Source organism: Equus przewalskii, chromosome 14 (assembly GCF_037783145.1).
Source record: "Equus przewalskii isolate Varuska chromosome 14, EquPr2, whole genome shotgun sequence".
In the NCBI taxonomy this organism is placed as follows: Eukaryota; Metazoa; Chordata; class Mammalia; order Perissodactyla; family Equidae; genus Equus; species Equus przewalskii.
The window spans coordinates 67,545,193-67,570,661 of record NC_091844.1 but is presented as its reverse complement, the minus strand read 5'-3'; the positions used below and the strand labels follow the sequence as shown (position 1 = coordinate 67,570,661).

The following is a 25,469-nucleotide window of genomic DNA, read 5'->3' as shown; positions in this document are numbered from 1 at the left end:
GCCTGTGCTCTTTACCCCGCACCTCGCCCCGCCCCGCCCAGCGAGGCGGGAAGACCCAGGAGCCCGGACTATTTGCTCCCTGAACTTCGCTCCAAAACAGCTGAAGACAACATTGGGGCACACCCTGTCCCGGGCATCCCTCCTTCCCTGTTTTTTTAAATAAAATACATAACAACCTGGAGTTTGCTTATAATGCCCGATTACTCCTATTAGATGCGACCCAAATGTCCGGCATAGAGGGCGGCCGCAATGTCTTGACTGGTTAATTTCGTCTTCAAGACTACTCCTAACAAATTAATTGTAGAGCCGAAAAAAAAGTAGGGGGAGCAGTGGGCAGCCAGCCACCGAGGGAAAAATAGGCTGGCCCACCTCGCCCGGAGGCGCCGCGCCCCGCCAAGACCCGGCCGCAGGGCGGCGCGGGAACCCTGCGCGCCCGGGGCGCCTGCTGCACCGGGCGGCGCCGCGGAGGGCGCCGACGACCGCGCGCGGCCGGGCCCTCCCTGCGAGCGGCTCTGCGTGCCCGGCTCCCGGCCTGGCGGTGGCGCCGCACTGAACCGCCTGTCTCGCTCTTCAGGACTGTGATTATTTCTAAAACCTGGCGCCGAGGCCCGCGCGGCCGCTCTCGGGGGCCCCGCCCCGCGCCCCTTCCCAGGGCGGTGGAGGTGGGTAGGGGAGGCCGCGGCGCGCTCGGGAGCAGGCGAGGGAATCCCTCTCCCTCCACGTCACCCGAAAGCAAGGGAACCCGCACTCGCATCCTCTAACGCAAATGACCATCTTTGGCAACGTGCGCCAATGGAACAAACCAAGGGCGCTGGGCCCGGGGGGTGGGCGAGGGTGAGGAAGGGCCCAGGGCTGCCTCGGCTCCCCCAAAACGCGCTGGCGGTCCGCTCCCACCCCCGCCACCGCCTTCCTTCCTCGCACGGGGTGTGCGGCTGGCGTCAGCGCGACCGGGAGCCGGGGCAGGGAGGGGAGCTCTGCGCCCGCCTCCTCCCGCGCCTCTTCCTCCTCCTCCACCTCCACCTCCTCCTCTCCCCGGCCCCCCTCCCCCCCGCGCTCCTCCCCGCAAGGTGGAGTCTGGAGTTGACGTGAGTGAATCCACATGGTGGGGGCTGGAGAATAAAGAGTGTGAGTTGAACTCGTGCCATTGTAGTGACTCATCTCGGGCTGAGCGCAGGGGCTCGGAGCGAAGCAGCGAGCAAGCGAGCGGCGCTCGGCGGGGACAGAGAGAGGGAGAGAGAGGCGCGGACGGGCGAGGCAGGCCCGTCCGGGAGCGGGCGCCGGCGAAGGGGTGCAGGTCCGGGCGCCGGAGCCACGGCACGGGGAGCGGGGCCACGTCCCTCTCAGCGCCGGCTCAGCGTGACCCCCGCGGGCCGCGGGACGAGCGCAGGCTGCCTTCTTCCCCTAGACAAGTGTCCGAGCCGCTCCGAAACTCCGGCGGCGAGTCGGCCACAGGAAGTTTATTCTCAGCTCCTTTTCTAAAAGGAGGAAATAGAAGTTTCTCCCAGCGGGCAGCCTTTCTTTTCGCGTTTTCTGCCCTGTCTGAAATCGAGGGCCCCCAGATCTGGCAGACGCGACTTGCCAGGCTCCTATTCTTTTTTAATTTCCAGTTTTTGATTGAGCCGGAGGTCCCGGCTGGGCTCCGGCGGCGCGCGGGGGCGGGAGGGCGCGCGCAGGGGAGGGACTGAGGGACGCGCCGACTTTTTAGAGGGAGGGACTGGGTGGACAACTGGTCCCGCGGCGCTCGTAGAGCAGGAAAGAAGTGCAGTGCCAGGCACTCGGGGGGCACTGTTCCCGGGGTGTCGTCGCCTCCCGGTCCGCGCTCGCCGCCGAGGGGGAGAAGTCCAGGAGCGACGACTAGAGCCGGAGGCACGGCCGGCAGGGAGCGAGCGCGCAGCAGCCGGTGCGCGGCCGCGGCGAGGGCGGGGGAAGAAAAACACCCTGTTTCCTCTCGGGCCCCCACCGCGGATCATGTACCAGGATTATCCCGGGAACTTTGACACCTCATCCCGGGGCAGCAGCGGTTCTCCTGCGCACGCCGAGTCCTACTCCAGCGGCGGCGGCGGCCAGCAGGTAGGTGCGGGCCCCGAGTGCACCTGGCGGCGCGGGCGGACCCCCGCCCTCCTCTCGCCGCCACTGCTTCTTTTGCTTTTTTTCTCCTTTCTTGGCTTGGCGAGAAAATACCCACGGGCCACCGTTGTGAAGTTCTGGATTTTCGTCTTGTGTTGCCCACCCCTCCTATCCCACGCCACCACTTTTTTTTTTTTTTTTTTAACTGGAGCGGGCAGTGGGCTTGACGAGCCAACAAACCCTTTCCTTCACACTACATCTCGTCCAGACAAGCTCCTGGAATTAGAGGCCCCGTCCCCGGGAGCCTGTTACCGCCTCTCTCAGGAATCCCCCCCCCCCCTTCCCCTCTCCGTGGTGGACAAAAAAATCTTTGCATCCACTGGCCGCTCCCGACATCCAGGGACCCTATTCCTGCGGGAAAGCCGTCTCTCTTCTCGTATTCTCCGTCAGTCTTAGTTAATTTCTGAAAGAGGCTGGGGACTAGGAAACATTGTTGGACTCCTTCAAGTAATCTAGTGTGAGGGCGAGGGTTGCCGCTCTGGGAATCAGGTGCGAAGGTCAGGAAGGAGGAGGTCAGCCTTGATTGGCTGGGGCGGCGCCTAGGTGCCCCGCGCCCATACGTCTCCTGTTAGGGTCGGAGCAGGAGCCTGCACTCACACCAAAAGGGGCGCCTTGAGGGTCCAGGGTATCTGGAGCAAGCACGCCTGCAGAGAGAAGTCGGGGGAAGAGATCTCGCTTGGGCTCCTGGGTGGTTCTGGAAGCAGAAAAACAACTTGTTTCTAAAGCCGTGGAACTGGTTTGCTCTGGAGGGGTTGTGCATGCGATCCGTGTGTCTATAAATACCAGAAAGGTGCTGCTGGGGTGCTTGCCTACTGCAGCGGGGCCCCGCCAGGTCTGTGAGGGAGCCGGCTTAGCACACAGGGCCACTACAACCTGAAGCCCTCCTCAGTCCCATCTGCGGAGTGTCTGGCCAAGTTGGCTGCAGCAGGAGCTGCTCTGGTAAGGCGGTGGCCTTGGCGTCTAGAAGCCAGCCATCCAGGAGGGCCTGGGGTGGGCTTCCAGGGAGGACTGGACTCTGCTGGAGAATAAAATGGAAACACAGTTCTCCGGGATCTGAAGAGGGACACCTTGTTCCAAAGTGATTCCCCATACCTGGTGAGTCCCCCAAATGGCTTCTCCGGGTCTTCCCTCTACCTCCCCTGGTCCCCATAAGCACCCACTCTAGAGAGACTAGTCTGTGCATTGCGGGTGCAGTCAGTGCACCCCTAATAATGAGCTCTAAGGTGATGAGTTTCAAATCTTGTCCTAAAAGTGTTTGGTTTTGTTTGCTTTCCAGCCCCGTTGGTGGTTTGTATTGAATCCAAATACCATTAGGCAAAGGATTGGAGTCATTTATACCCATTCCCTCACTTTCCTATTCAACAAACCCCAAAATGTCCCTCTCTTCCTCCTGGAATCAGAAAGGGATCGTTTGATTTCTTGTCTTTTCCTTTCATTGCCATTTCTGTGTCGGTCATCATTGAAATATTGCAGTCTCGCCGCCTGTCTTTGCTCAGACCCTGGGGCCTGGATGGGAAGTCAGACCGGACATCAGTGCCCCGATTCAATAATCTGTGTCACTAGGGCTTTGAGCCCAGGATGTGAGCGGAGGCAATTCCCTGTTTTGGAAGAAAATCAGACAGGAAACCAGTGCTAGGAAGAAGGAAGAGAACTCCATCCAGCAGAGTGTAATGGGGCCTCATTACCGAAGCAAAAAGCAGCTGTTGGCTAATTCCTAGCATGCTGTAACACATGAGGATTTTGCAATTAGTAATAACTAGTGCACGGGGTTCTCGAATATATGCCTGCCCGTTCGGCCCAGCAGCTTCCAAGCCAGAGGGACTGGCAAAGTCACGCCACTTTAGACAAGTTGTCCAGTCCTGGGGGAGGGGGTGGTTTTTTCCATCATCTCTCCAACTTTGAGCAAAGCTGTTGTGTGGTCCTAAGGACTGACCTGAGAGGCTTTTGTTACCTCAAAAGTCTGTGCTGTGACTCCACCCGATCTCGGGCTCAAGGTAACTTTATTACATATGCGATAAAACCCGTAATCACTTTATTTCTCTCAGCTTCCTTTACGGGGCTACTTTTCCGGCAGTTAGTGATGGGCCCTCCTCCTTTGTGGCGTCTCAATGGGCCAATCAGTGGACGAGTGCTCGCTGGTTTTTCCTTGGGCAAGTGGATATGATTTTTTCCTGATCTCTTTGTTTGTGGGGTCCAATGTTCCTGATAAGTTTGTTGCTAGTTTTACTCAACCCAGAACTTTCCTCCCCTCTCTCGCTTCATAAAGCTTGATCTTCACACATGGCCATGAGTTCCAGTGACTTGGGGGGGCAGGCAGATAACTCTTTGTGAAAACCTCTGTTTTTGTATACGGCAGGAACTTGAAGCATGAGAAATATTTCCTGTTCCAGTTATAGTTTTAATCTCAAAGGTTGGTCTTTGGTGATTCTGTTTTGTCAGTAATAGTTACATACACCTCCCCCTCCTGGCTTTTTCTTGTTGTTGTTGTCGTTTTCTGTCTCTCCTAACTTTCCTAGGAAAACACCTCCCAGATAGATGCCCTGCCTGGCTGCTGGACTATTACGGTTTCAGGCCCTGAGCATTACGCAATCCAGCCAGTTACACAAACATAGGTCATTTCATAACTTGTTTTCATCAGCTGGGCCCCCTTTTAATGAAAAAACAAAACAAAAACAAGACCCAGAACTTTTCCAAGGCTGCCATTTGTTCCTCAGATAACTTGTGAAAATAAATCAAGGGAGACAGTTCCTTTTTAGAATAAAGGAATACCAGACTAGCCCTTCTCTTCGGCAACCACCCTTTCCCAAGACACACACACACACGCACACACAAAATTCCCCGGAGTGAACTTTTGCCAACTGTACCAGGCTGGGACATTCCTCACATCAAAGAACTTTTACCAGAAATGACTGTGATTCCCAAGTCAGCCCCAATCATATCTCTCTAGTGCCCCCTACGGGACGTTCTTAGAAGAACTAGCCGGGAAATGTATTTTTCCAGCCCCAGGGACTGTTAATTTGGTGAGTTTTCCGAATTCTTAGGATTTTTCCTTTTTAATTCAGGACAAATAAATGCCACATATTTAACAGTGGTTAACTAGGAACTGCTTGACTACGAAATGTAGTTTCTTTTAAAATTTTGTTTTGTTTTGAATAAAACCTGGTTGAAAAAGGAGTGCTTTTTTTCTTTCCCTCTTCTGGTGTCTGTCTGTTCATTAGGCTGCCAGCACAATTTCTTCATATTCTCAAGACTTGTTTTCTTGATGTGTTTCTTTAGGACACTGGGAATTGGGTGTGTGTTGGGAGGCGGTCTTCAGAAATTATGGGAAGGTGGGAGGTGTATATTAAGGCTCTGGTGCTTTTTTCTTTTGCCTTGACCTTAAAGATGTAGATTACGATCAAAGAGAAGGTTATCCCAGGAATTTGACTGTTCCACTGATTCTTGATGGTGGAACACAGCCTCACTTTTTCATCATGGTGAACGGGGTGAAAAAGCCATCATGTATTGTCTGAGTGGCAGTTGAATTTTCCTGACCAAAACCCTGAGTGCATTTCCATTTCTTTATTTCTACCCGCCTTATTTTTGAAGGTGAGTGTCAAGTTAGGAGCCTCATTTTTCTTTTCTATTTTAATCCAAACCCACCAGAACTCATACGTCCAAATCACTGTTGTCCCCTTCATAATTGTCTCTTGAGGAGACTAAATACTTATTTGGATGCTGTGGCTATTAGTCAGACTCAAAAGGTTTTACAACACCCCTCTTTTGGATTTGCCTTCAGCAAATTCTTTTGAAATCCTCCCCTAATAAATCTTTGTCCTTTGAAGGTGAATTTGATATTTGGAAATTATCAAAAGATCAGACACATAAAGAACCAAGTCTGACATAGAAGGTCTGGGTGGGCCGGCTGGGTCCAGAGCAGATCACGACCCCAAGTCCTGTTGGGCTCAGTCCCAGGAGTCTGCTTGGGAGAGCGGCTGCCAAGACAGGGCACAGCAAAGCAGGCACCTTTGCCATCAATACCTTAGATTTTCTTCCTCTGTTAAACAGGAATAAAGATACCGAATTCCTGAGAATTCAGGAAGCTAACTTTCTGGTCTATTTGTTGAAAGTAAGAAAAGAAAGTAGCATCATTATTTTGTGGCTATGTCTCATGCATGTTGTATGTGGTATGTTTTGGTGGCCACAACATTTCAGAATGACGGCAGCTGCCCAGATTGAGGCGAATCTATCTGTTCCGAGCCCCACTTGGTAACTCTATCCCTCTTTGACTCACTGGGTCAGAGAGGGAAGATGTAAGAGTTCCCCCGCCCAGCGCCGTGTCAGCCGTGCCATGGCCGTAGTCACTGTGCTGTGGTGTTGGGAAAGTGAGAAGGTATGCCCTTCCCGTCGAGTGCAGAGCTGTCCGGGGACTGGTGGGGGTACACAAGGGGTCCACAGAAAGGTGGAGTGAGTTCCCCAGTGCTTTGGAGTAGGTTTCTGGCTAAAAGGGTCCTGGGAGGAAAGAACTTGGGGATAACTCCACATCGGCCACTTCCTTCCTGACCTTGCTTTTGCTTTTCTTCCCTGCTGTTGTTCACCCTGGCAGTTAGGTGACAGAGGATAGCGTGGTTCTTTCAAGTGAACCTGGGAAAGAGAAGAAGGTGACAGGCCGGTCACCAGAGATAGTGTTTGTGTACTGTAAAATTTGGAGAAATCATGAGTTGTTAGCAACCATTTCCATTGTGACATAAGTGGCTTTCCTCAGATAGGAACGAAAGGTGGAAGGTGAAAGTGATGTCCAATGCAGAATCTGTGAGGACTGGTTGAAATCCATATAGAAGGCTTTGGAGAATATCCCAAGTTCATTCAGTAAAAATCTAGAGCATTTGAGTCAAACTGGACCTCAGCAGGGGTATTCTGGGGCGTATGAGGTGGCATTTCCCCTTACCTTCTCTTCCCCTGAGCCAGTCTCCTGCGACATTGGGATTTTCCTTTTCCCCTGCAGGGAATCTAAAAAACGTAGTTCTTAAGAGAAAGAACCGAGTCTCCTCCCAGACATGCACAAGCGTACCTACCTGCCTGCTGAGGCAGGTCACGGGTGTTCATGGGGTTCATGGCTTGAGTGTTTCTTGGCCCAGTCGAGAATCAGTCTGATGGAGAAATGCCTGGCCAGGGGGATGGGCCAAGAATGCAAACCCTAACTTCCATCTCAAATGCCATTTCTGCGCAGTTCAGGAGTCCCTGGGATAAGCCATGTCCCATCCATGTCTGCAGGAAATGGGAACCCTAGACCCTTCCTTCTATTTCCTAGACCCTTCTGTAAAAGGCCATGGTTGTGAGCCTCATTTCTGAATCCAAGGCCCTGCTGCAGAGTTCAGAGAGGTCGTTTTCCCAAATCAGCAACTGCTGGGCCTGCAGGGCCCTCTCTGGCCTGATGAAGCTGAGTGGCCCTAGGGCCTTGTGTTCTGAGCTGTCTTTCTTACAGGCAGTGGGAGGAGAACACACACACACTTACTGAACAGCCCCATGGCACCCTTAAATACAGAGTGCTGCAGGATAAAGGAACTTCTGATGCCCAGTGACCCACCACAAGGCTTGTAAGGGCTCGAACTTTGGTTTCCGGGTCTGGAGATTGAAGTTAATGGGTGAGAGTCCATTCTTTGGCCCCCTGAGTTAGAGGAACAGTTCTGAATTTTTGCTTTCTCGTTTTCACTCTTTATTCTTTTTCCCCCAGTCCGAGCATAGGAGATGAGAAAGATCCTCTAGGACAGGGGTTGCCAAACTGTGGCCTAAGTATTTTTGTAAATAAGGTTTAATGGAACACAGGCACGCCTATTTATTTATATATTGTCTGTGACTGCTTTCACGCTACAATGGCAGAGTTGAGTAGTTGAGACAGAGACCGTATGGCCCACAAAGCCTAAAATATTTATTATCTGGCCTTTTACAGCAAAAGTTTGCCCGACTCTGCTCTAGGCGGTCGGTGGGGGCCGGTTTGTCCTTTTATAGGCATTCTTGCCCACCCAGAAGTCAACAGTTAAATGAGGCATTTGGAGGCTCTGCCAGGCTGGAATGCCACACAGCCATCTAGCATCTTCGATCCTGTCCCTAGAGGAGGAGCTTCCAAGGGTACTGGAGAGCCCCAGGGGAGTCAAGTGAGGTCCCGGCTCCCCTCCCCTATCCCCCCACTCCCAGCACACCCTGGGGCCAAAGTAGGGATCCGACTGCCCTCACCCGCAGCTGGGAAACCCTCTCTTGGTTTCTATTCAGCGCTAATCCGTTCGTAGAGAATCATGATTTATGCCCAACATGACATTGGACTGGTTCTTGGGTCTGTTGGCCTGGGAGAATGCCAGGCTAACTTCTGGGACCGCAAACTCCTAACCTCACTTCTTCTCTCCTACCCAGTGTCGCTTTCTGAATAATACCTTCTGAGTTGAGACAAGACATGTGCCAGATCTCACGTAAACTTGTGTGTGTGTCTCAGAGAGGCTCCTCTGGGAGACAGAAACCTCCTTTATCAGAGCCCCAGTCCCCTCTGGGGATGGGACATTGTTTTCCTTGCAGTTTAGAGCCAGCGTGTTATCCAGATGGCTTTACCTCCCTCTGAAACAAGTTGTACATGCATTTAGAGGCAGTCATTACCTACTGCCTTGTTTTTATTGCTGTCTTGTTTTGTCTAGACCAAGCCATTGCTGCAAGGAATCTGGCTGGTGGCCGGGGAGCACATTCTGTGGACCTGCCATCACAGAGCGAGTGGACTGGAGGGCCCCCAGAGAGGGGCTGAGAGTCGTCCACTTGTTCCTAAGGAACCTTAGTCTCCAGACTTTGCTTCAGGTTTTTTGCTGGCTTCCCCTAGCCTGAAACAGGTGCCCTTTTGTTTGTTGGAATGAGGAGTGAATTTCTTGGGTGCTTTCCTGAAAGGAAAGCTGACAGTTCCCCCACAGAGGTGGAGGGTCACATTAAACCATCATGTTGAATGCCTCCCATGCTCTTCAAACCCAGAACCTGACTTGGGGAGAGAAATGGAATAAAAATGTTGGGTGCTTCCCAGCAGTGGGAAGCTGGCACTTCTCCCTGGAACCACCCTGTGCAGCGCGCGCAGACACAATAATGATGCGTGATGATGGTGGTGATGATAAGGACGCCACCTTCCATTTGTTTGGAGCAGTGTTTCTCAACCCTGGCTGCACATTAGAGTCTCCTCAGGCATTTTTTAAAAATACCGTATCAGAACCTCACCCCAAACCAGTTATTTTAGAACTCTAATGGTAAGGCTGGCTCCAACATTGGTGTTTTTAAAAAGCTCCTAGAATATTCTGATGTACAGCCAGGGTTGAGAACCATGAGTGTGCTTGTATAGCTTGTGATTCCAAGTAACTACGTATTTAATCCTCAGGACAATGCAGTGGGTTTGGTATTATTATTCCCCTTTACAGAAAGGTAAACTGAGTCTTCAGCCATTTGCCAAAGGCAAAGCACTTAGTGGCTGAGCCAGGCCTCAAAGCCAGGCACCCCCCCATCCCGCCCCTGCCATCCAGCAGCCCGAGAGGAACAGCTGTCTGGGCCTTAGTGCTTCTGCACGCCCTGGCCGCACCCGCATGTTCTCAGTACTCTGCTTTCTCGCAGCCCATCCCTGGATGTCCCTTTGTTTTCCTTGAAGATCATTTCCCTCTTGGATCTTTCCTTCTTCACTGCACCCTTCTCGCCTTCACACACGCACACCTGTACACACTTGCTTCTTTTTTTTTTTTTTTTAAAGATTTTATTTTTTCCTTTTTCTCCCCAAAGCCCCCCGGTACATAGTTGTGTATTCTTCGTTGTGGGTTCTTCTAGTTGTGGCATGTGGGACGCTGCCTCAGCGTGGTCTGACGAGCAGTGCCATGTCCGCGCCCAGGATTCGAACCGACAAAACACTGGGCCGCCTGCAGCGGAGCGCGCGAACTTAACCACTCGGCCACGGGGCCAGCCCCCACACTTGCTTCTTTTCAGTCAGCTCTTGATAAAAACCCCAGTTGTCTTTGCCTTCAGAGGTGCAACTCAGAATCCATTGCCCTGGGCAGCTCCTCTCACAGAATCCCAGAATCCACTGCGCTGGGCCGCGTTACTTACGCGATCCCAGGATCTGCTGCACTGGGCTGCGTTCCTTACCGGATCCCAGGATCCGCTGCGCTGGGTGGTTCTCTTCACTGGGTGCCCTTGGCCTGGGGGCCCGGGCAGTCTGGGAGGTGAGGTAGCCGCATTCCACCACCCAGACTGCTGGCAGACAGCTGGCAGGGGAGTGAGCGAGAAGGGTCCCCAGCTCCGTCAGCTACAGTGAGGTACTCTCAGCTTCACATTACACAAAGGAACCCAGCTGTTGTTACTGGGGTAAAGACAGTGGTGGTGGCAGCTGCCATTGCTGCTAATGCTTCTAATCCTGGTTGGTCTGACTGAGCCAGAATAGAGGGGATGCTATAGCGTCCATGCTGATTATAGCAGAATTTCATTTGGAGCCAAACAGACCGCTGGGGTCTACTGGGTGAGAGGCAAGGTATGTTAGGGACCCTCGGCAGGGATGAGCTGATGCTCTGTCTGGGGAAGTGGGTGTGGATACCAGCACTTGGGGCTGGATTTTGAAGAAGAGAGAAGCAGGGCTACAGAGGCTTCTATAGCACTGTGCTTAAGAGCTCCGGCCTCCTTGTCAGGCTGAACTGAGTTTGAATGCTGACCCCAATGCTTATTAGCCACGTGGCCTCGGGTAAGTTACTTAATCTCTCTAAGACTAAATTTCTGCCTCAAAAATGGAGATAATGGTGGTTCTTACCTCAGAGGGAGGACTGGTGAGATCATCCGGGTTAAGCACCAGCATGGTGCCTGTCATTAGTAAGTGCTCAGTAAGCGTGAGTTACGATGGTTGTCATCACTTCACCCGCCAGGTTGGGGGAGAAAGGACTTGCAGAACGTTTTTGTGGAAACAGGAATCGTCATCTGCGGAGGAGGCTTCCGTTAGGGGAGCTTTCCCCTGAAAAGCTGGAAGTGGGGGTCCTTGCCATCTCCCTCCTCTTCTCACTTTCTAGTAGCTGCCCTGAAGAAAGGTCAAGCTCAACTGCTGAGGAGCATGGCCCATTTTAGCTTTTGTACTCTGTCATCATCCTATATTGTAAATAGAATGCTTCCTGCAGCATGTTCCAGAGAGCTCTGCAGAGTGGTCTGGGCATAAATTAAGAGACAAGGAGAAAACTCTGAGCTAGCAGCACGAAGTTTCCCACAGACGCATCTGTGAACCTGGATAGACAGTTACGTAGAGAGGGAGAGAGACAGAGAGACGCAGTGTGTCCATCCCAAGCAAGATAGAGGTGAAGGGCAAGGAGGAGGGACGAGGACAGCAAGGGGAGTCTAGCCACAAACGCTACCACTTTTCAGTCTCATGGGTTGGAGGACACTTTTTCATGGACCTGATGTCACCCTAATGGGGTCACAGCCCCATCCTGAGCCTGTTTGGAATGTAACAAAAGCGGGCACAGTAAGCTTCCTGGTGGTCTTTGTTGCTCCAAAGCTATTGGTGTGCAAATCTCAAGGTGTCCTGAGCTGGTACCTGGGGGATAATTGACAAATGGCTCAGGGGCTCGGGAGAGCTCAGGTGGGTGCCCTCCTGCAGATGTGGGCATAGCTGGCCTGGAGGGCTGCAGAGAGGGCCTGCTGAGTGTGAGCTGCTAGGGACCACATCTGTCCTAGAAGTCACTGGGATATGACTGCATCCTCCTGAGCCACCTGGGGATGGAGTTCCCCGGACACCAGTCAGGAGATGCATCCCATCTGAGGCTCCAGGAACAGTTAAGATTCCCCTGAGTCTCGGATGTGCAAGACTTGCCTGGACTTGTCCAGAGAAGCTCACCTGGTGTCCTGACCTTGCCCCCCAAGCACTGGCCCTACTCTCTGCTGGTTTTTGCCTCCTGGCTCCGCTTATCCTATTCTGCTCATCCTGTTCTGCTCAGTATTGATTGGCTCAATCACATTTTTCTCCTCGTTTCAGAAATTCCGGGTAGATATGCCTGGCTCAGGCAGCGCCTTCATCCCCACTATCAACGCCATCACGACCAGCCAGGACCTGCAGTGGATGGTGCAGCCCACGGTGATCACCTCCATGTCCAACCCGTACCCTCGCTCGCACCCCTACAGCCCCCTGCCGGGCCTGGCTTCTGTCCCCGGGCACATGGCCCTCCCGAGACCAGGCGTGATCAAGACCATTGGCACCACGGTGGGCCGCAGGAGGAGAGATGAACAGGTATAGCTCAGACTAGCGCGAAGGAACCACGTTTGTGGCTTTCAAGGCCTGGAACACAGCATTTTTATGCACCCTGGTGGGGATCAGGGTTAATGTTCTGGGAGCCCTTGGGAGAACAGGGAGCTGGGGACCAGGAGCATGTGACCCTCATCATTGGAGGCAGAGCTGGAGACCTGAGGATCAGGCCTCGCTCAGTCATCTTGCCCATGTCCCTTAGAATCTGAGTCTCAGTTTCCTCAACTGCAAAATGGGGATAATGGTCCCTGCCAGCCAGGACTTGCTGCTGCTTGAATGAGATCACGTGTGGGAAAGCATGTTGTAAGTGATAAGGTGTCAGTGTGAAGGACTGTCAGGACCTGCGTATGGTGGTGTCCTCTGACCCTTGGCAGAGGGGCTATGTGACGAGCAGCCAGTGAACCCTGGCTGGGAGCTCTTTTGGATTAACCCTTAACTCTCATGCGGTATCTGGTACAGACAAGACACCCAGCAGACCTAGAGGGTCATGCTCAAGGCCGGTAAAGCCCGCGGTCCTTGCCATTCCTTCTCAGTGTCCCAGGCCTCCAACTCAAAGCAGGAGCCCATTTCAAGTGCCTGAAATGCACGTTCCACAAGTGCAGTGACTCTGGGGTCTGAGGAGTCTGCTCAGCTGCTTAGCTGACTGGGGGGTGAGGGTGGGAGGTCAGGCATCAGTCTTCTTTCCCTCAAGGGGCTCAGCTTTGAGAAGGAGTCAGCCTGGCGGGGCAGGATGCCAGAAAGTGGCGGGGCCTCTGTTCTTTAAGCAGCATCTACCCAATATTCAAAAGGCCCATTGTCTATATCAACAGTAGGCCAGGGCAGCGATGGGCCCCCTGGTTCCAGAGAAAGAAACTGGAATCATGCATAATTCCAGAAAGGAGGGAATGAGCCTTCAAAGAGCCCCATCTGTCCCCCTTCACAGATGACACAGCCAAGGCCCAGACACGCCTGCCCGGGGCCATTTGGCAAGTGAGTGGGGAAGTCTGGACTAGAACACGGTTCTCTGGACTTCCTGTGCCGTGCTTTTTCTACAATTCCATGCCAAGGGAAGGGAAAATACTTTAGTAATGGAATTCCTTTTTCAGATGAAATGTTACCTGGAGAACTGCTCCAGTTACAGCATTGGAACCTCCCCATTTCAACCACTGTCCACCTCCACTCTGGCATCCCTTGGCCCACAATGTTCCAATACAAGGACCTTTCAAACATGGTCCCAGTGGATAGTCAGGGGTCCAGTGCCAGTAGTCCCCAGGATACTTAGAGTTACAAGGACTGCTGCTCCAAGGAACCAGAAGCTTTCACAGGAGCCCTGTTCCTCTGAGGACAAAGCTGGGCCTTGTATCTGCTATGTGCTGGTTTGTTCTGTTAGCAGCAGGCCCCAGTGCAGGGTGACATGGGGAAGTGTAGGTAACAGACACTCACAGGTTACAGCTCACGGCTGCCATGGAGCTTCTGCTGCTGTGGCAGGGGGCCAGTGTTCCCCTCACTGTTGCTGTCCACGACTGCAGTTGTAACGATCGCAGGAGCAGTGACCATAATGTCCTTTATAAATATGCTTCCTTCGGGGAGTCCAAGGTGCCTAACTTTATAGTCACTGATGGGCTGGATTCTCCCTGTATGTGAGTGACCCCTGAGCGAGAGCCAGGCTCGTGAGGGACTCTTCTGGGCTAGCAGGACAACAAAGCAAGATGTGCTGGACACTCTTCCTCCTTTTCTGGGCCTAACTTACACCAAATTTAGAAGTTTATATCTGGAAGAGACGTTGGAGACCAGCTTTTCTAGTTTTCCCTCTGCACCCATTTTACAGATGAGGAAACTGAGGCCCAGAAAGGAGAGGGCCCTGTCCAGAGTCACACAGTGAGTTAGTAGCAGAGCCAGGACTGGAATCTGCCTCACTGACCTTCAGCCCTGTGGTTTTCCCATCACAACACCTAGGTGTGCCCTAAGACAATCCGTCTGGAGAATTTCCTTCCTTTTTTTGAGAGGGAGGGAGAGAACCAGGAGCATTTTATCCCACTGACGTTAGAAGTTCAGATGATCATCCGGTAGCGTGGAGGAAGCTGGGCGGTAGCGTCCTAGAACCTGGACTCTTTGGGTTCCTAGGCCTCGGGTCTTTTCTCTGAAGCTTACTTCCGCCTTCGGGACCTCCCCCAGGGGGAGGAGCCTGTTACCAGGAGCCAGCCTGGTGCCTCACTGTCGTCCTCCTGCCGGAGGAGGCTCCCTCTGAGGCCAGTGTCGGTGACTGAGGAGGCAAGGAGGGGAGGGTGTGTGGCTTGTGGGTGAGTACGTGGTGGTGCTGACACACTCAAGCTGTAACCATGTTGATGTCACTGCCCCTGAACACTTCCTATGCTGACAGCTCCTTCAGGTTGCCCCACACCTCACCAGATAGGGGAGAGACTTCTAGGCTGATCAGGAGGGCAGAAGTTGTCCAGAAGCTGCCAAGGGGGAAGGGGAGGCCAAGGTGGACCACGGCCAGCTCTCTGTCTTTTCTGCCCCTCATCAGTGGGGGATGAGAGGGGCTGGCTGGGCCTCAAGGGGAGCCTGAACCCAGGACTGCAGCGAGGCCATCAGGCCCTCCTGGTAACTCTGGTGAGTTCGGGTTGACAGGTTTAAGAGCAGCCAGTATTCAGGACCTTGGCCAAGTGGCCTCATGACCTCAGCTGGGCAGCTGATCCCCACACAGAGCAGGTTCCTGAGTCTGTGGACTCTGGGTTTCCAGTCCACTTGGACTCTCAGGACTCAGAAAAACCATCAGAGAGGAGACCTCTGAATTGGATCTTCTTCTTTCTAGCACTTTCTAGTTTAGAGAGGGCTCTCCTACTGCATCTCAGCTGATCATCACAGAAACTTTGTGGAGGGCCAAGCAGGTCTTATTAATCCATTTTACACATGGAGAATCTGAGGCTCAGGAGTTCGGTCATTTGTCCAAGGCTGCACAGCCACTGTATCTGAGTGTTGCTCTCTGTCTGCCTGGTGTCTGTCAGAAGAGAGGGTGTGGAGCCTTTGGCCCTCCCTGGGAGACCGCAGACTTCAGAGGCTGGGACTGAGGATGGGGCTTAGAAGGGAAGTGGAGCGAGGATTCAAATTTGGGAGCCTAAGATCAGGTCTTTGGAAGCAACCTGAAGACTCACAGGGATGTTAACGGCTGGACAGGCTCCGTGCGCCCCACCTGGAGGCCGCTGCAGGGGGCAATGGACACAGTGAGAGAGGAGCCCGTGGAAAGGGGAAGCTGGGCCCTGCTCTTCATCCCAGTGAGGGGGGCGCTGTAGAGGAGGTGATGGAGCATGATCAGGGTGTCCTTGGAGTGAAGGAGGTCCCCAAGGCAGACGCAAATGAGCAGGAGCACAGCTCAGCCAAAGCCTGGGAGGCAGAGATCTGAGATACCAAGAGACCCTGGAGGTCTCCCCAGCCTGCGGGGCTTCCTGCCTCCCTCTGGGCTACGTGCCTTGATTGTTGGAGGAGGATTTGAAAGTCTAGAAGATGTGATGAGCTTCTGTGTGCTCAGATGGCCTGATGCCTTAGAGAGACTTCAGGTCTGAGCAGTCGACTGACACGTTTTTCCTGCCAGTGTTTGGAGCGTTAGATGCGGGTTCTGGCACCTTGGGGCCATGGGGTCACCTCAGTGTTCACAGGGATGAGATTGTCTTCTCCGATGCTCTGCCTTGCTTTGCTGTTCAAGACGTCACAGCAACAGGGCGGCAGGGAGCGTCCTGGGTACTGTGACCTGGGCCCAGCCAGGGGAGTGGCTCCCACCATCATGGGGTGGCCCGCAGTCAAGGCAGCTTCCCTCGATGGGGCAGCTTCTGTCATCTCCTCTAAAGAATGGCTTTGGCTTTTTTCCCATGTATCCTTTGAAGGCAGGACCCAGATCTTATTCCCCTTGGAATCTTCTAAGCCCCCAGCCCAGCACTTGGTACAAAGTAGATGTGCCGTTAATGTCTGATAACGGAATGGGAAGGTCTTTGCGCTTGAGTGGTTTTCTGCCTTGGCCCACAGCCATCTCCTTGTGTCTCCTCTGCCTGTGAGGAGCACTGGGGTCCCAGCTCTGGAGGGCTCTACGTAGATACAGCATCCGCCCTGCTTGCTGGAGCAGCACTCTTGCCCTGGGGCATGAATCACAGGCCCCTCACCAGCCTCAGTGTAAGGAGCTGGATTGTAAGCTCACGGGGATTCTGTTTGTTTGGTTCACTGATAAATCTCAAACCCCTCCAACCTGCCTGGTGCATAGAAGTGCTCTGTTGTTGAGTGAATGGATGTGTGGGCAGCAAGATTTAACATGTCTGAGGGCTCCTCCTCCTCTTTCCCATCCTCTCTTGCCTCAGGCTTTACCAGGCACACTGGTGAGTCCTCAGGTTCAACCGTGAGCAGCTGGCACTTGAGGGCTGGCAGAGGAGGCCGGCAGTGGGGTGGCATGCTTGGACCTCCCTCTGGCTGCAGAACATTCCCCCCGGGTGGTTCTTACTCTGGGCCCAGCTACTTAACCAAATGGGGATCGTGAGGCTTGCAGAGCAGGCAGAGTGATGGGGAGGAGTAATTAGCCAGGGTTTGGAAGAAGCTGCTTAAGTGGGTGGGGCCAGGCCTGGCTGACACAAGAGGACTTTGGGGGAAGCAGTCCCAGCTCCTCTTCTCTGACCTTGGCGCTGAATCAGGGCTGACATGACAAATGCTGCCATCATGCTTGGGCTGGTGAGTCCCTGACCCATCACTGCCCTCTTCTCCCGTCGAACACAAGACATCACCTTCCAGGGTGGGTTCAGCTCTGAGTGCCCTCCCAGGAAGCCAGACAGCAGTGAGCTGCGTGTTCTGGGACCTCTGAGCCTGGCCACGCTCCTCTTGTCTTCCTGCCTCCCTCCACAGACCCACAAGGGCTTCTTGCCCTACTTAACATGCAGTTAAAAAACCCAAAAAGCTGGTGAACCATTTACCTGAACCTAATTGTGATCCTTGACCCTGGCCTTTAGCTGTCCCCTGAAGAGGAAGAGAAGCGTCGAATCCGGAGGGAGAGGAACAAGCTGGCTGCAGCCAAGTGCCGGAATCGCCGCCGGGAGCTGACGGAGAAGCTGCAGGCGGTGAGGAGCTGTGCGTGGGGTGGGAGCACTTCTGGGTGGGCTGGAGCAGAGTCGCAGGGCTCCTGGCCCTCCCACCTCTCTCCTTGCCCACTAGTGGCCTAAGATGAGTCAGTGGAGACAGAAACATTCCTTCCTTTGGGCACATGGCTTAGCATTGCCCTGAGTAAGGAAAAGAAGAGAGGGAGCAAGTGGCCTTTGGCCCCAGCCTGTGCCCAGAGAGAGAGACCTGGACAGCCTCTTCAGGGCCAGCACTGTTTCTCACTCAGGGTCTGAGCGTTCCCTGCTGTCAGACCTGCTGGGGCTCCTGGGTGAGGGGTGGCAGAGGGTATGGACATCACCGGGCTGCAGGAGCCAGGGCAGGCCCCGATGTGTCCCCTCCGGGGCTACTTCCAAGATTCCAGCCACTCCTGTGCCTGCCACCAGCAGTACTGGGCCAGCCTAGCTTAAGCAAGCTGGTCTGCGGAGGGGGAAGACCTGCTGTCTAGGCTCCCGCACCTCTGCAGGCGTCCTGATGCTCTCTGGGTCTCTTGGGGTGGGCCATGTGCCAGCTGAGTGGTACTGTCTTGGGATTTTCTCATATCCTTTAAGGACAGAGGGTTCCTCACCTCTGCTGAGCCTGAAGCTGTGACCTTGGTACCTCATTCTGCCCTTGTGAGTCCCTCTCCCCTGCTGCCTAATTGCCCATTCCTGGAGGCCCATGACCCTGCCCTTCCCTCTCAAAAGCTTGACCTGACTGATGTCACATAAATCCCTCCAGAGCCAGCCTTCCAGGATGGGCCATATGCCATGTGGAGGAAGCCTGAAGCCAGGACTGACTTTCCTGGGTGGAATGTTTTCAAAGTGAGATGAGGGAGACTCTGCCAGTGATCCCTATAGTGACCAGGCAGGATGTGGCTTTAGAAAGCACAAATTACCTTGCACATCCCATCACTTTATTTAATCCTCCCAGGTGCCATGCACCTGTGTCAGCTTCCCTTTGTCCATCCTGGAGCCCTCGCTCTTGGGTATTGAATGTGCACTGTGTGAATTCCGTGATGCCTGTAGGGATGTGCCATGGAGATGTTAGTTAGAGACGGGCAGGATGAGTGGGAGTTCTCTGATGCCAGAGAGGTGGCTCCATTAGTGACGAGCTTTCCTCGGGGAGACTCCCCAGGAAAGCCGGCCCCACCGCTGACCTTTCAAGGAGCCAGGCCCTCTGGGTCTGCCCAGGGTGCTTCCTTACCACCAGCCCCAGAAGAGCCCCGCCCTCCGAGGCCCCTCTGCTTTCCTCCCTCCCTCCTCCAGAAGCCTCACACCCTTCTCCCCCGCCTCCCCACCCCCAGCCCAGCCACCCAGGCCCCTGAGCCACATCCTCCACAGGAAACCTCTCATAAGCTCATGACGTTCATCAGACCCTTGAGACAGATGGAAACTTTTTTTTCACTCCGGAATATGCTGTACTCTGCTTAGTGAAGCTCCGGCCTGTATCATCTCATTCTTGAAAAGGAATCTGTGTTAGGGAAAAAGTTGCGAGGAGGCTGGTGACACACACCTTTCATCTTCCATATCTACTCCCTCCACGTGCATTCACTGCTTCTCTGGCTTTGTGTGAAAGGTGGGGGCTGAGGTCCTTGCAGCGGGACCCTGCCATCCTCACATGCCTGCTCAGGCTGCCAGGTTCCTCATCTGTTAAGTACAGATGCACTGAATGTTCTCCCAGGGTTCTGTGAGTCCTGAAACATGTGCTTCAGACACTAGAGCAGAAAAGGGAAGAGGGGCTGGGATGATCCAACCAGGACGGACGGAGCACTTCCTACCAGCCAGGCACGGTCCCAGGCTTGTGCGTGCAGACAGTCTCCACGGTCGTGCAGCTTAGAATTTAGCATGTATGCATCCACAGGCAGGCTTCATGTGTGCTACCCGCCTCTAAATCTCACTGTTACTCACCCCTTCAAGGGTGCCTGGTGGGGATCCTGGCATCAAGTCAGTCAAGCATAGTAGCATATGGATTCTGGAGTCAGATACACTGGGGTCAAATCTGGGCTACCCCACCTGCTTGCTCTGTGACTTTGGGCAATTTACTAAACCTCTCTGCACCTATTTCCTCATCTGCAAAAGAGTTAATGATAATACCTGCTTCAAGAAACTGCTAGAGGATCGAATGAGATCCTGCCTGTGAAATGCTTAACATGGTGCCTGGCACAAAGTCCGCACTCTAACATGGTGGCTACGATTTTTATTTCACGTCTGCTCCAAGCCGGCTTTCCTCCTCTCTCCATCTTGAGCTTTAGAAATAAAAGGACTTTTGAGTCTCCAGATGACTCAGAACCGGTGGGCTCTGGCCGGGTGTGTGAGCTGGCTGCTTCCATGGTTGGGCCTGAGGACATTGCTGGTTTTCCCTTTCTTGCCTGGATTTGAACTGCCCCCCTGCCCTTTCCCTAGCAGGTCCCTGGCAGGTTGCTGTCCCTTACTCACCTCTCTTCCCCCCGTAGGAGACGGAGGAGCTGGAGGAGGAGAAGTCAGGCCTGCAGAAAGAGATTGCCGAGCTGCAGAAGGAGAAGGAGAAGCTGGAGTTCATGTTGGTGGCCCATGGGCCTGTGTGCAAGATCAGCCCCGAGGAGCGTCGATCGCCCCCAGCCTCTGGGCTGCAGCCCCCGCGCAGTGGGGTTGGCGGAGTAGGTGCCGTGGTGGTGAAACAGGAGCCCCTGGAGGAGGACAGCCCCTCATCCTCATCAGCAGGGCTGGACAAGGCCCAGCGCTCCGTCATCAAGCCCATCAGCATCGCTGGGGGCTTCTACGGGGAGGAGCCCCTGCACACCCCCATCGTGGTGACCTCCACGCCTGCCATCACTCCGGGCACCTCAAACCTCGTCTTCACCTACCCCAGCGTCCTGGAGCAGGAGTCGCCCGCGTCGCCCTCTGAGTCCTGTTCCAAGGCTCACCGAAGAAGCAGTAGCAGTGGGGACCAGTCATCAGACTCCTTGAACTCCCCCACTCTGCTGGCTCTGTAACCCAGCTCCCAGTGGGTCCTCGTCACTGCCTCCTTCCCAGGGACCAGCACCTTCAAGTGCTCCAGGACCATGAGGGCAAGAGGGGGACCCTGCCAGAGAGCTTCCTGGCTCTGGGGAGACCCAGGTGGGATTTGGCGGGGAGGCATCGGAGGACTTGGATATCTCTTGGAAGTCATGGGACCTCTTCCCTCATTCATCTTGCAAAGCAAATCCTGTTTCTTGAAAAGCTTGGAGGACTTGGTTTGGTGGACTCAGGCGTCTCTCTGGCTTCTGAAGAGCCTAAAGCTGGTGTGGACCGTTCCTGTCCGTTTGTTACGCTATGTCTCTGGAGTGATGGTGTCCTTCCCCACCCCACCAAGCATGCTCAGTGCCTTTTGGTTTCACCTTCCCTCTATTTGCCCCTTCCTTCCCCTAGTGTCAATTTCACTGCTTCTTGGTTTTTATCAAATTTGCCATGACATTTCATCTGGGTGGTCTGCATATTAAAACTCTTCATTTCTGGAGATGGCGCAGCAGGTGACTCTTCTACTGGGGCTGACTTGTCCGGAAGGGGACAGTCAATGTGCAATACAGAACCTTCCCTCCCCTGACACTCCCCGGTCCACCACCATCTTCAGAACCACCAGCAGGGCTCCCTGAGCTCACAAGGAGATGCCACCATCACTGGGAGGCTCAGAGGACCCTTCCTCCCCATCCTCAGAGACGGCTCTTGGAGGAGCGGCTTGGCCAGAAGATGGGGTGTGAGTGAGACAGCCGGGGCGTGGGTTGGGTTTGCCAAATGCCTAATTACCAGGCCAGAAATAGTGGCAACAAGCCACATGGGTGTCCTAGGCAGCTTCCTTTCACCCTGTGTCTTGAGCAGGACGTCTCCTGTGATTACTGCCTCGCCATTCTGCCCCTGGATCCTTCTCTCCAGACCAGGGAGGCGTCCCTCTCCAGGAACCATGCATCACTCCAAGTCCCTGCTGGCTCCGCCCTCCCCCACCCTGGCTCTCAGGGTGATGCCACCCATGGAGATTTAATGAGCGTGGGCCTGGACCCTCCCCAGATTGCTGCCCGGGGGCCCCTTCCCAAGCCTCAGAGGAGCCTTTGCTGTGGATGGAGAGGCAGAGGAGCGAGGAGGAAGGCAAGTGGAGTGAGATCCGCCTCACAACAGCCCTGGCTCCTGGCTTGCCCTGCCCTGGCTGCCTGGGCCTTTTCTACCCTCTGTGGGCATCTGCTGCCTGATGGATCAAGTGCTTTCTCTTTTGTACTGCACCCCCTCATCCCATTGTGCTCCTCGGGTCCAGTCAGCCAGCTGTGAACAGCTGGCCCAGAGCTGTTGCCATGGCTTTTGGCTTATGCGCCATTCCTGGGGGCTGCTGAAGTCGGAGATAAGATGTGTTGCTTCCCACTGCAGGAGAGTTGCCCCCTCCCCACTGGGTGGGAGTAGGGTGGGGAAGGGGTCCTCCCGGCCTCCCTCGAGAGCTCAGCATAGCTCAGCGTGGTCCCTGCCTCCCACCCCTCTGAGCCTTTTTCTCCCTAGGGCATAGCTCCCGCTGACCTTCCAGAACTGGTCCCTGTTGGGCTAGTGCTCTGAGGGAGACCCTGCTGTTGTGGTTCAGCTCTAGAGATCATTGTATGATAACTTAAAACTATATAGATGTTATTTAAATCAAACCCAGTGGGGCTTAAGTTGCAAAGTCAGACTCGGGGAGAGTGGTGATGCATTCGCTCACCTGTTCCCTGCACACACCCAGGCCTCCAGTGCTGGTCCTTATTAACGTCCATCCTCCGCTTACCATGCACCAGACACACGGAATGGGACGGCGGGTGCTTAAATACACAGCCCGCTATGACTGGGAGTGACATGGGGAAGGATGGGCCACGCAGAGAGAGGAGATAAAAAGAGAAAGGATTTTGTCCAGAAATACTTAAAAAGTGTTATTTCCCACATTCTTCCTGGTTTCCCAGAGGTTCTGGGAGGGGCATACCTAATAAGACTGGGTAGTTGGGTTTCTGGCTTCAGATTAATCAAAGAAGCAGAAGTCAGCCAGGAGTGGCAGGAGATGGGCAGAGAAAACGGGTGCGCTCAGCGCTGAAAGGTTTAATCATCTCAAGAGGTATTTGTGGCCAATTGGGAGCGATTTGCTTCTTTGTGCATCTATATATATATATATATATATATATATATTTCTTAAATGAAGCTGCTTTCTGGTGTTTTATTTCTAAAAATCCCTTTATGCCCCACTTTGCACAGCGCTGATTCCAAGACAGGTCACAATCTGTGACTTAGGGCCAGATTGGACATTCCTGAGACAGAGTTTGGCTTTAGTTCAGGTTTCAAGCTGTGTTGGCTTTGGGACCGGCAGAAGGCAAAACCCCAGCCCCTCCCCAGGGCTTTGGAGGTCTCCAAGCTACGTCCCCATTCAGGACCCTCTGGCTTTGTTTTCCAAGGTGGTTTGGCTTCTCCAGAGCCTGAGATGGTTTGGGGAAGGCTGAATATCCACACCTAAATCACGTGCATATCCTCAGTTACTTCCTTCTGGCTTGTTCTCCAAGCTCAGGCACACGCACACCCTTGCTCCGGAATCGCCGGACACCAGGCTCGCTGCTTCCTCCTCCGTGGCTCCAGCTAAGGAAGCAGCTGCAGTGGGGGTGCCTCTGTGCTTGGGCTGGGAGCTGCTGTCCTTCCCCTGTGTCCCCAGCCTTTAGGCAGCTGGCGTGGACTCCAGTTGGGCTGCAGGCAGCTCTGGGACAGCATAGGGCAGGCACTCCTTGACAGGCTAGTGTGAAACACACAGTCCTCTTGGCCACCTGGCTGGCCTCTCTGGGCACAGTCCTCTTCCTGGCCCGGTGGATAGGGACAGCTGCTGACACAGGAAAGAGAGGAGATCCCATGTGAAGCTTGGGAAATTGCCGGAGCCAACTCTAAGCAGAGAATTCACTGGGGAGGTCTTCGGAAAGAAAGCATTGTTCTGCTTGTATGAAAGGCCAGGTGTGTCTACGGTGGCCAGTCACACGAGTGTCTCAAAACCAAGAGCCATCAGAGGCTGCTTCTTCCCTTTCTCAGGCTTTGGGGAAAGGAGTCTTCTCTCTGCTACCACTAGGCTCCAAGCTTCAGGGTGGGTGGAACTCTATAAGCATTGGGACTTTTCTCCCCTTTCCTTGATGGACCAACAGTGCCCCTTGCAATCTCACCCTTTAACTTTCAGGTTGATTTCCTTTCCTGGTCAGACATCTGCGTGGCCCCTTTAAGAAGGAAAAGACTAAGCACCTACTATGTGCCAGGCACTTTTATATATGTCTACCCTCTTTAGGATGAGACTAAGGGTTGAGGGCATTCCTTATGAAAGGTCCCTGAATAATGGGCAAACAAACACACCTGGAGGTGAGATGTCTTTCTTCAAAGATCTGTGGCAACATTGCCTTCACTCCGAAGTTTGTTTCAAAAACTCATCCCCTACAATTTCCTCTCACCTCGGAACTTCTTTCCCCTCCACCTTGTGATGTGCTCCTTTGCGCTCCTCAGATGGTTGGAGGGGTAACCTCAGTCCTTATAGAATTTGTGGACCAATAGGATGTGGTGTGTGTAACTTTCTTTTAAAAACATGAGGGGTCTTACTACTTTCTGCTTGTTGAGTCTTCTTGGCATTCATCTGAAAAGCTAGCATCTCACTATTTATTGACAGGTTGGGGTGTGTGTGGTGTGTGTGTGTGGGTGTGTGTGGGTGTGTACATTTCCAGGTGTGCCCACGTCCTCCTGCTGCTTTTAAAAAGGAAGCCCAGTCATCCCACTACTCATTTGACATCTTCTCATGCTTCTAGTGTTTTAGCCATCCATCAATAAAGGGTTTTAATTTTCCAGTGCTCACATGTTCAGGAGGGGCTGGGTCAAATTTTGAGTGGGGTATGGGAAGGCGAGGGGGAGAAGAAATTGACATTTATTTTATTATTTATTTTAAATGTTTACATCTTTGTGTTGTACCAAGACCGAATAGAAACAGATAGCATTAAAATATCCAGTTCCTCTCTCCCTCTCTTTCTTCTTTATTATATTTTTTTTAATTTAGGCTAATGATGCTTTTTTGTTTCTAAAATGATTTGTGACTTGTGCTGTATAAACTGTATGAAATGGTTGTTTTTAAAGATGGATTGTCATTCCTCTGGGGACAGTGGTCACCAAGAAGTCTACATTGTAAGAGAACACAACGAAAGATCCTACACTGTTCCTCAAAAACTATTTTCTCTGTGTGATTAAAAGTTTATTCCATTTATTTTAGTTTGTGATTACTTGATGTCGAGGAAGAAAATATTCACTTTTGTACAAAGAATAGGTGTCAGGGTGTCTTTCCTCCAGTGGGAGATGTATATATAGCATTTTGGTATATAGTGGAAAATCATAAGCTTCGTGCTTCTGTATTTGAGATATGTCAATGATGTGGCGTCAAGTCTGCTATAAGATCCGGAGGCAAACAAGTTGTACAAGATTCCTATCGCTCTATGGGGAATTGAATTACCTTTCTGAGCACCCTCTTTCTTTTTTTCAAGTATTGGTGAAATGGTTGCATTGGAAAGGCTTCTAAATACGCCTCTCCAGGCAGGACCGTGAGTTCAAAAATCTTTGTACAGGTTTGAAAATTGAGGAGTTGCTCTGCTCTGAAGCATCTCTGGTGGTGTTTTTTGTTGTTTCATTATTTTACGGTAATACAAGCCTACAGTATTTGCACTAAAGAAAGCTTGTTAGAAAAAGCTCGCTGCTATGGAAGAAAGAACATATTAAAACGTTTTTTTCCTTTGCGATGTTTTTTTTTTTTGGTTAGCTTTTCCACTTTTAATTGAGTAGCATTTTGTAGAATAAAATGAATTAAGATCGAAGAGCTTCTGATGGTTGTTTGTTCCGTCTTTTCTTCCCATCTCTCCTGTCACTTCTCTTTTTCTTCTAGTCTTTTCCACCTTTGGCCTTGTGGGGAGAGTTGGTCTCTCTGGTGGGTTGGGGGAGGGGCTCAGGGAATGGCTCTCCTGGAACCTCTTTCTGCC

General features: G+C 53.0%; 1 protein-coding gene across 2 annotated transcripts; it reads left to right on the top strand.

The window, feature by feature from the left end:
- The first annotated feature begins 1,125 nt into the window (after window positions 1-1,125).
- Window positions 1,126-25,229, top strand: FOSL2 (FOS like 2, AP-1 transcription factor subunit). Of its 2 annotated transcripts, none has more exons than XM_070572966.1 (4): window positions 1,126-2,070; window positions 12,122-12,373; window positions 17,353-17,460; window positions 19,932-25,229. In XM_070572966.1, exons 1-4 carry the CDS (start codon window positions 1,969-1,971, stop codon window positions 20,448-20,450), a joined length of 981 nt encoding a protein of 326 aa, XP_070429067.1. In that variant the 5' UTR covers window positions 1,126-1,968; the 3' UTR covers window positions 20,451-25,229. The 2 variants fall into 2 exon arrangements, with proteins under 2 accessions (XP_070429067.1, XP_070429068.1); XM_070572967.1 differs by lacking the exon at window positions 1,126-2,070 and adding an exon at window positions 2,678-3,222.
- Window positions 25,230-25,469: the final 240 nt, after the last annotated feature.

Coding starts and splice junctions, on each gene's coding strand:
- FOSL2 (XM_070572966.1), top strand. CDS start 1,969: ATGTACCAGGATTATCCCGGGAACTTTGACACCTCATCCCGGGGCAGC. Junction 2,071..12,121: donor GCGGCGGCGGCGGCCAGCAG/GTAGGTGCGGGC, acceptor TCCTCGTTTCAG/AAATTCCGGGTAGATATGCC. Junction 17,461..19,931: donor TGACGGAGAAGCTGCAGGCG/GTGAGGAGCTGT, acceptor TTCCCCCCGTAG/GAGACGGAGGAGCTGGAGGA.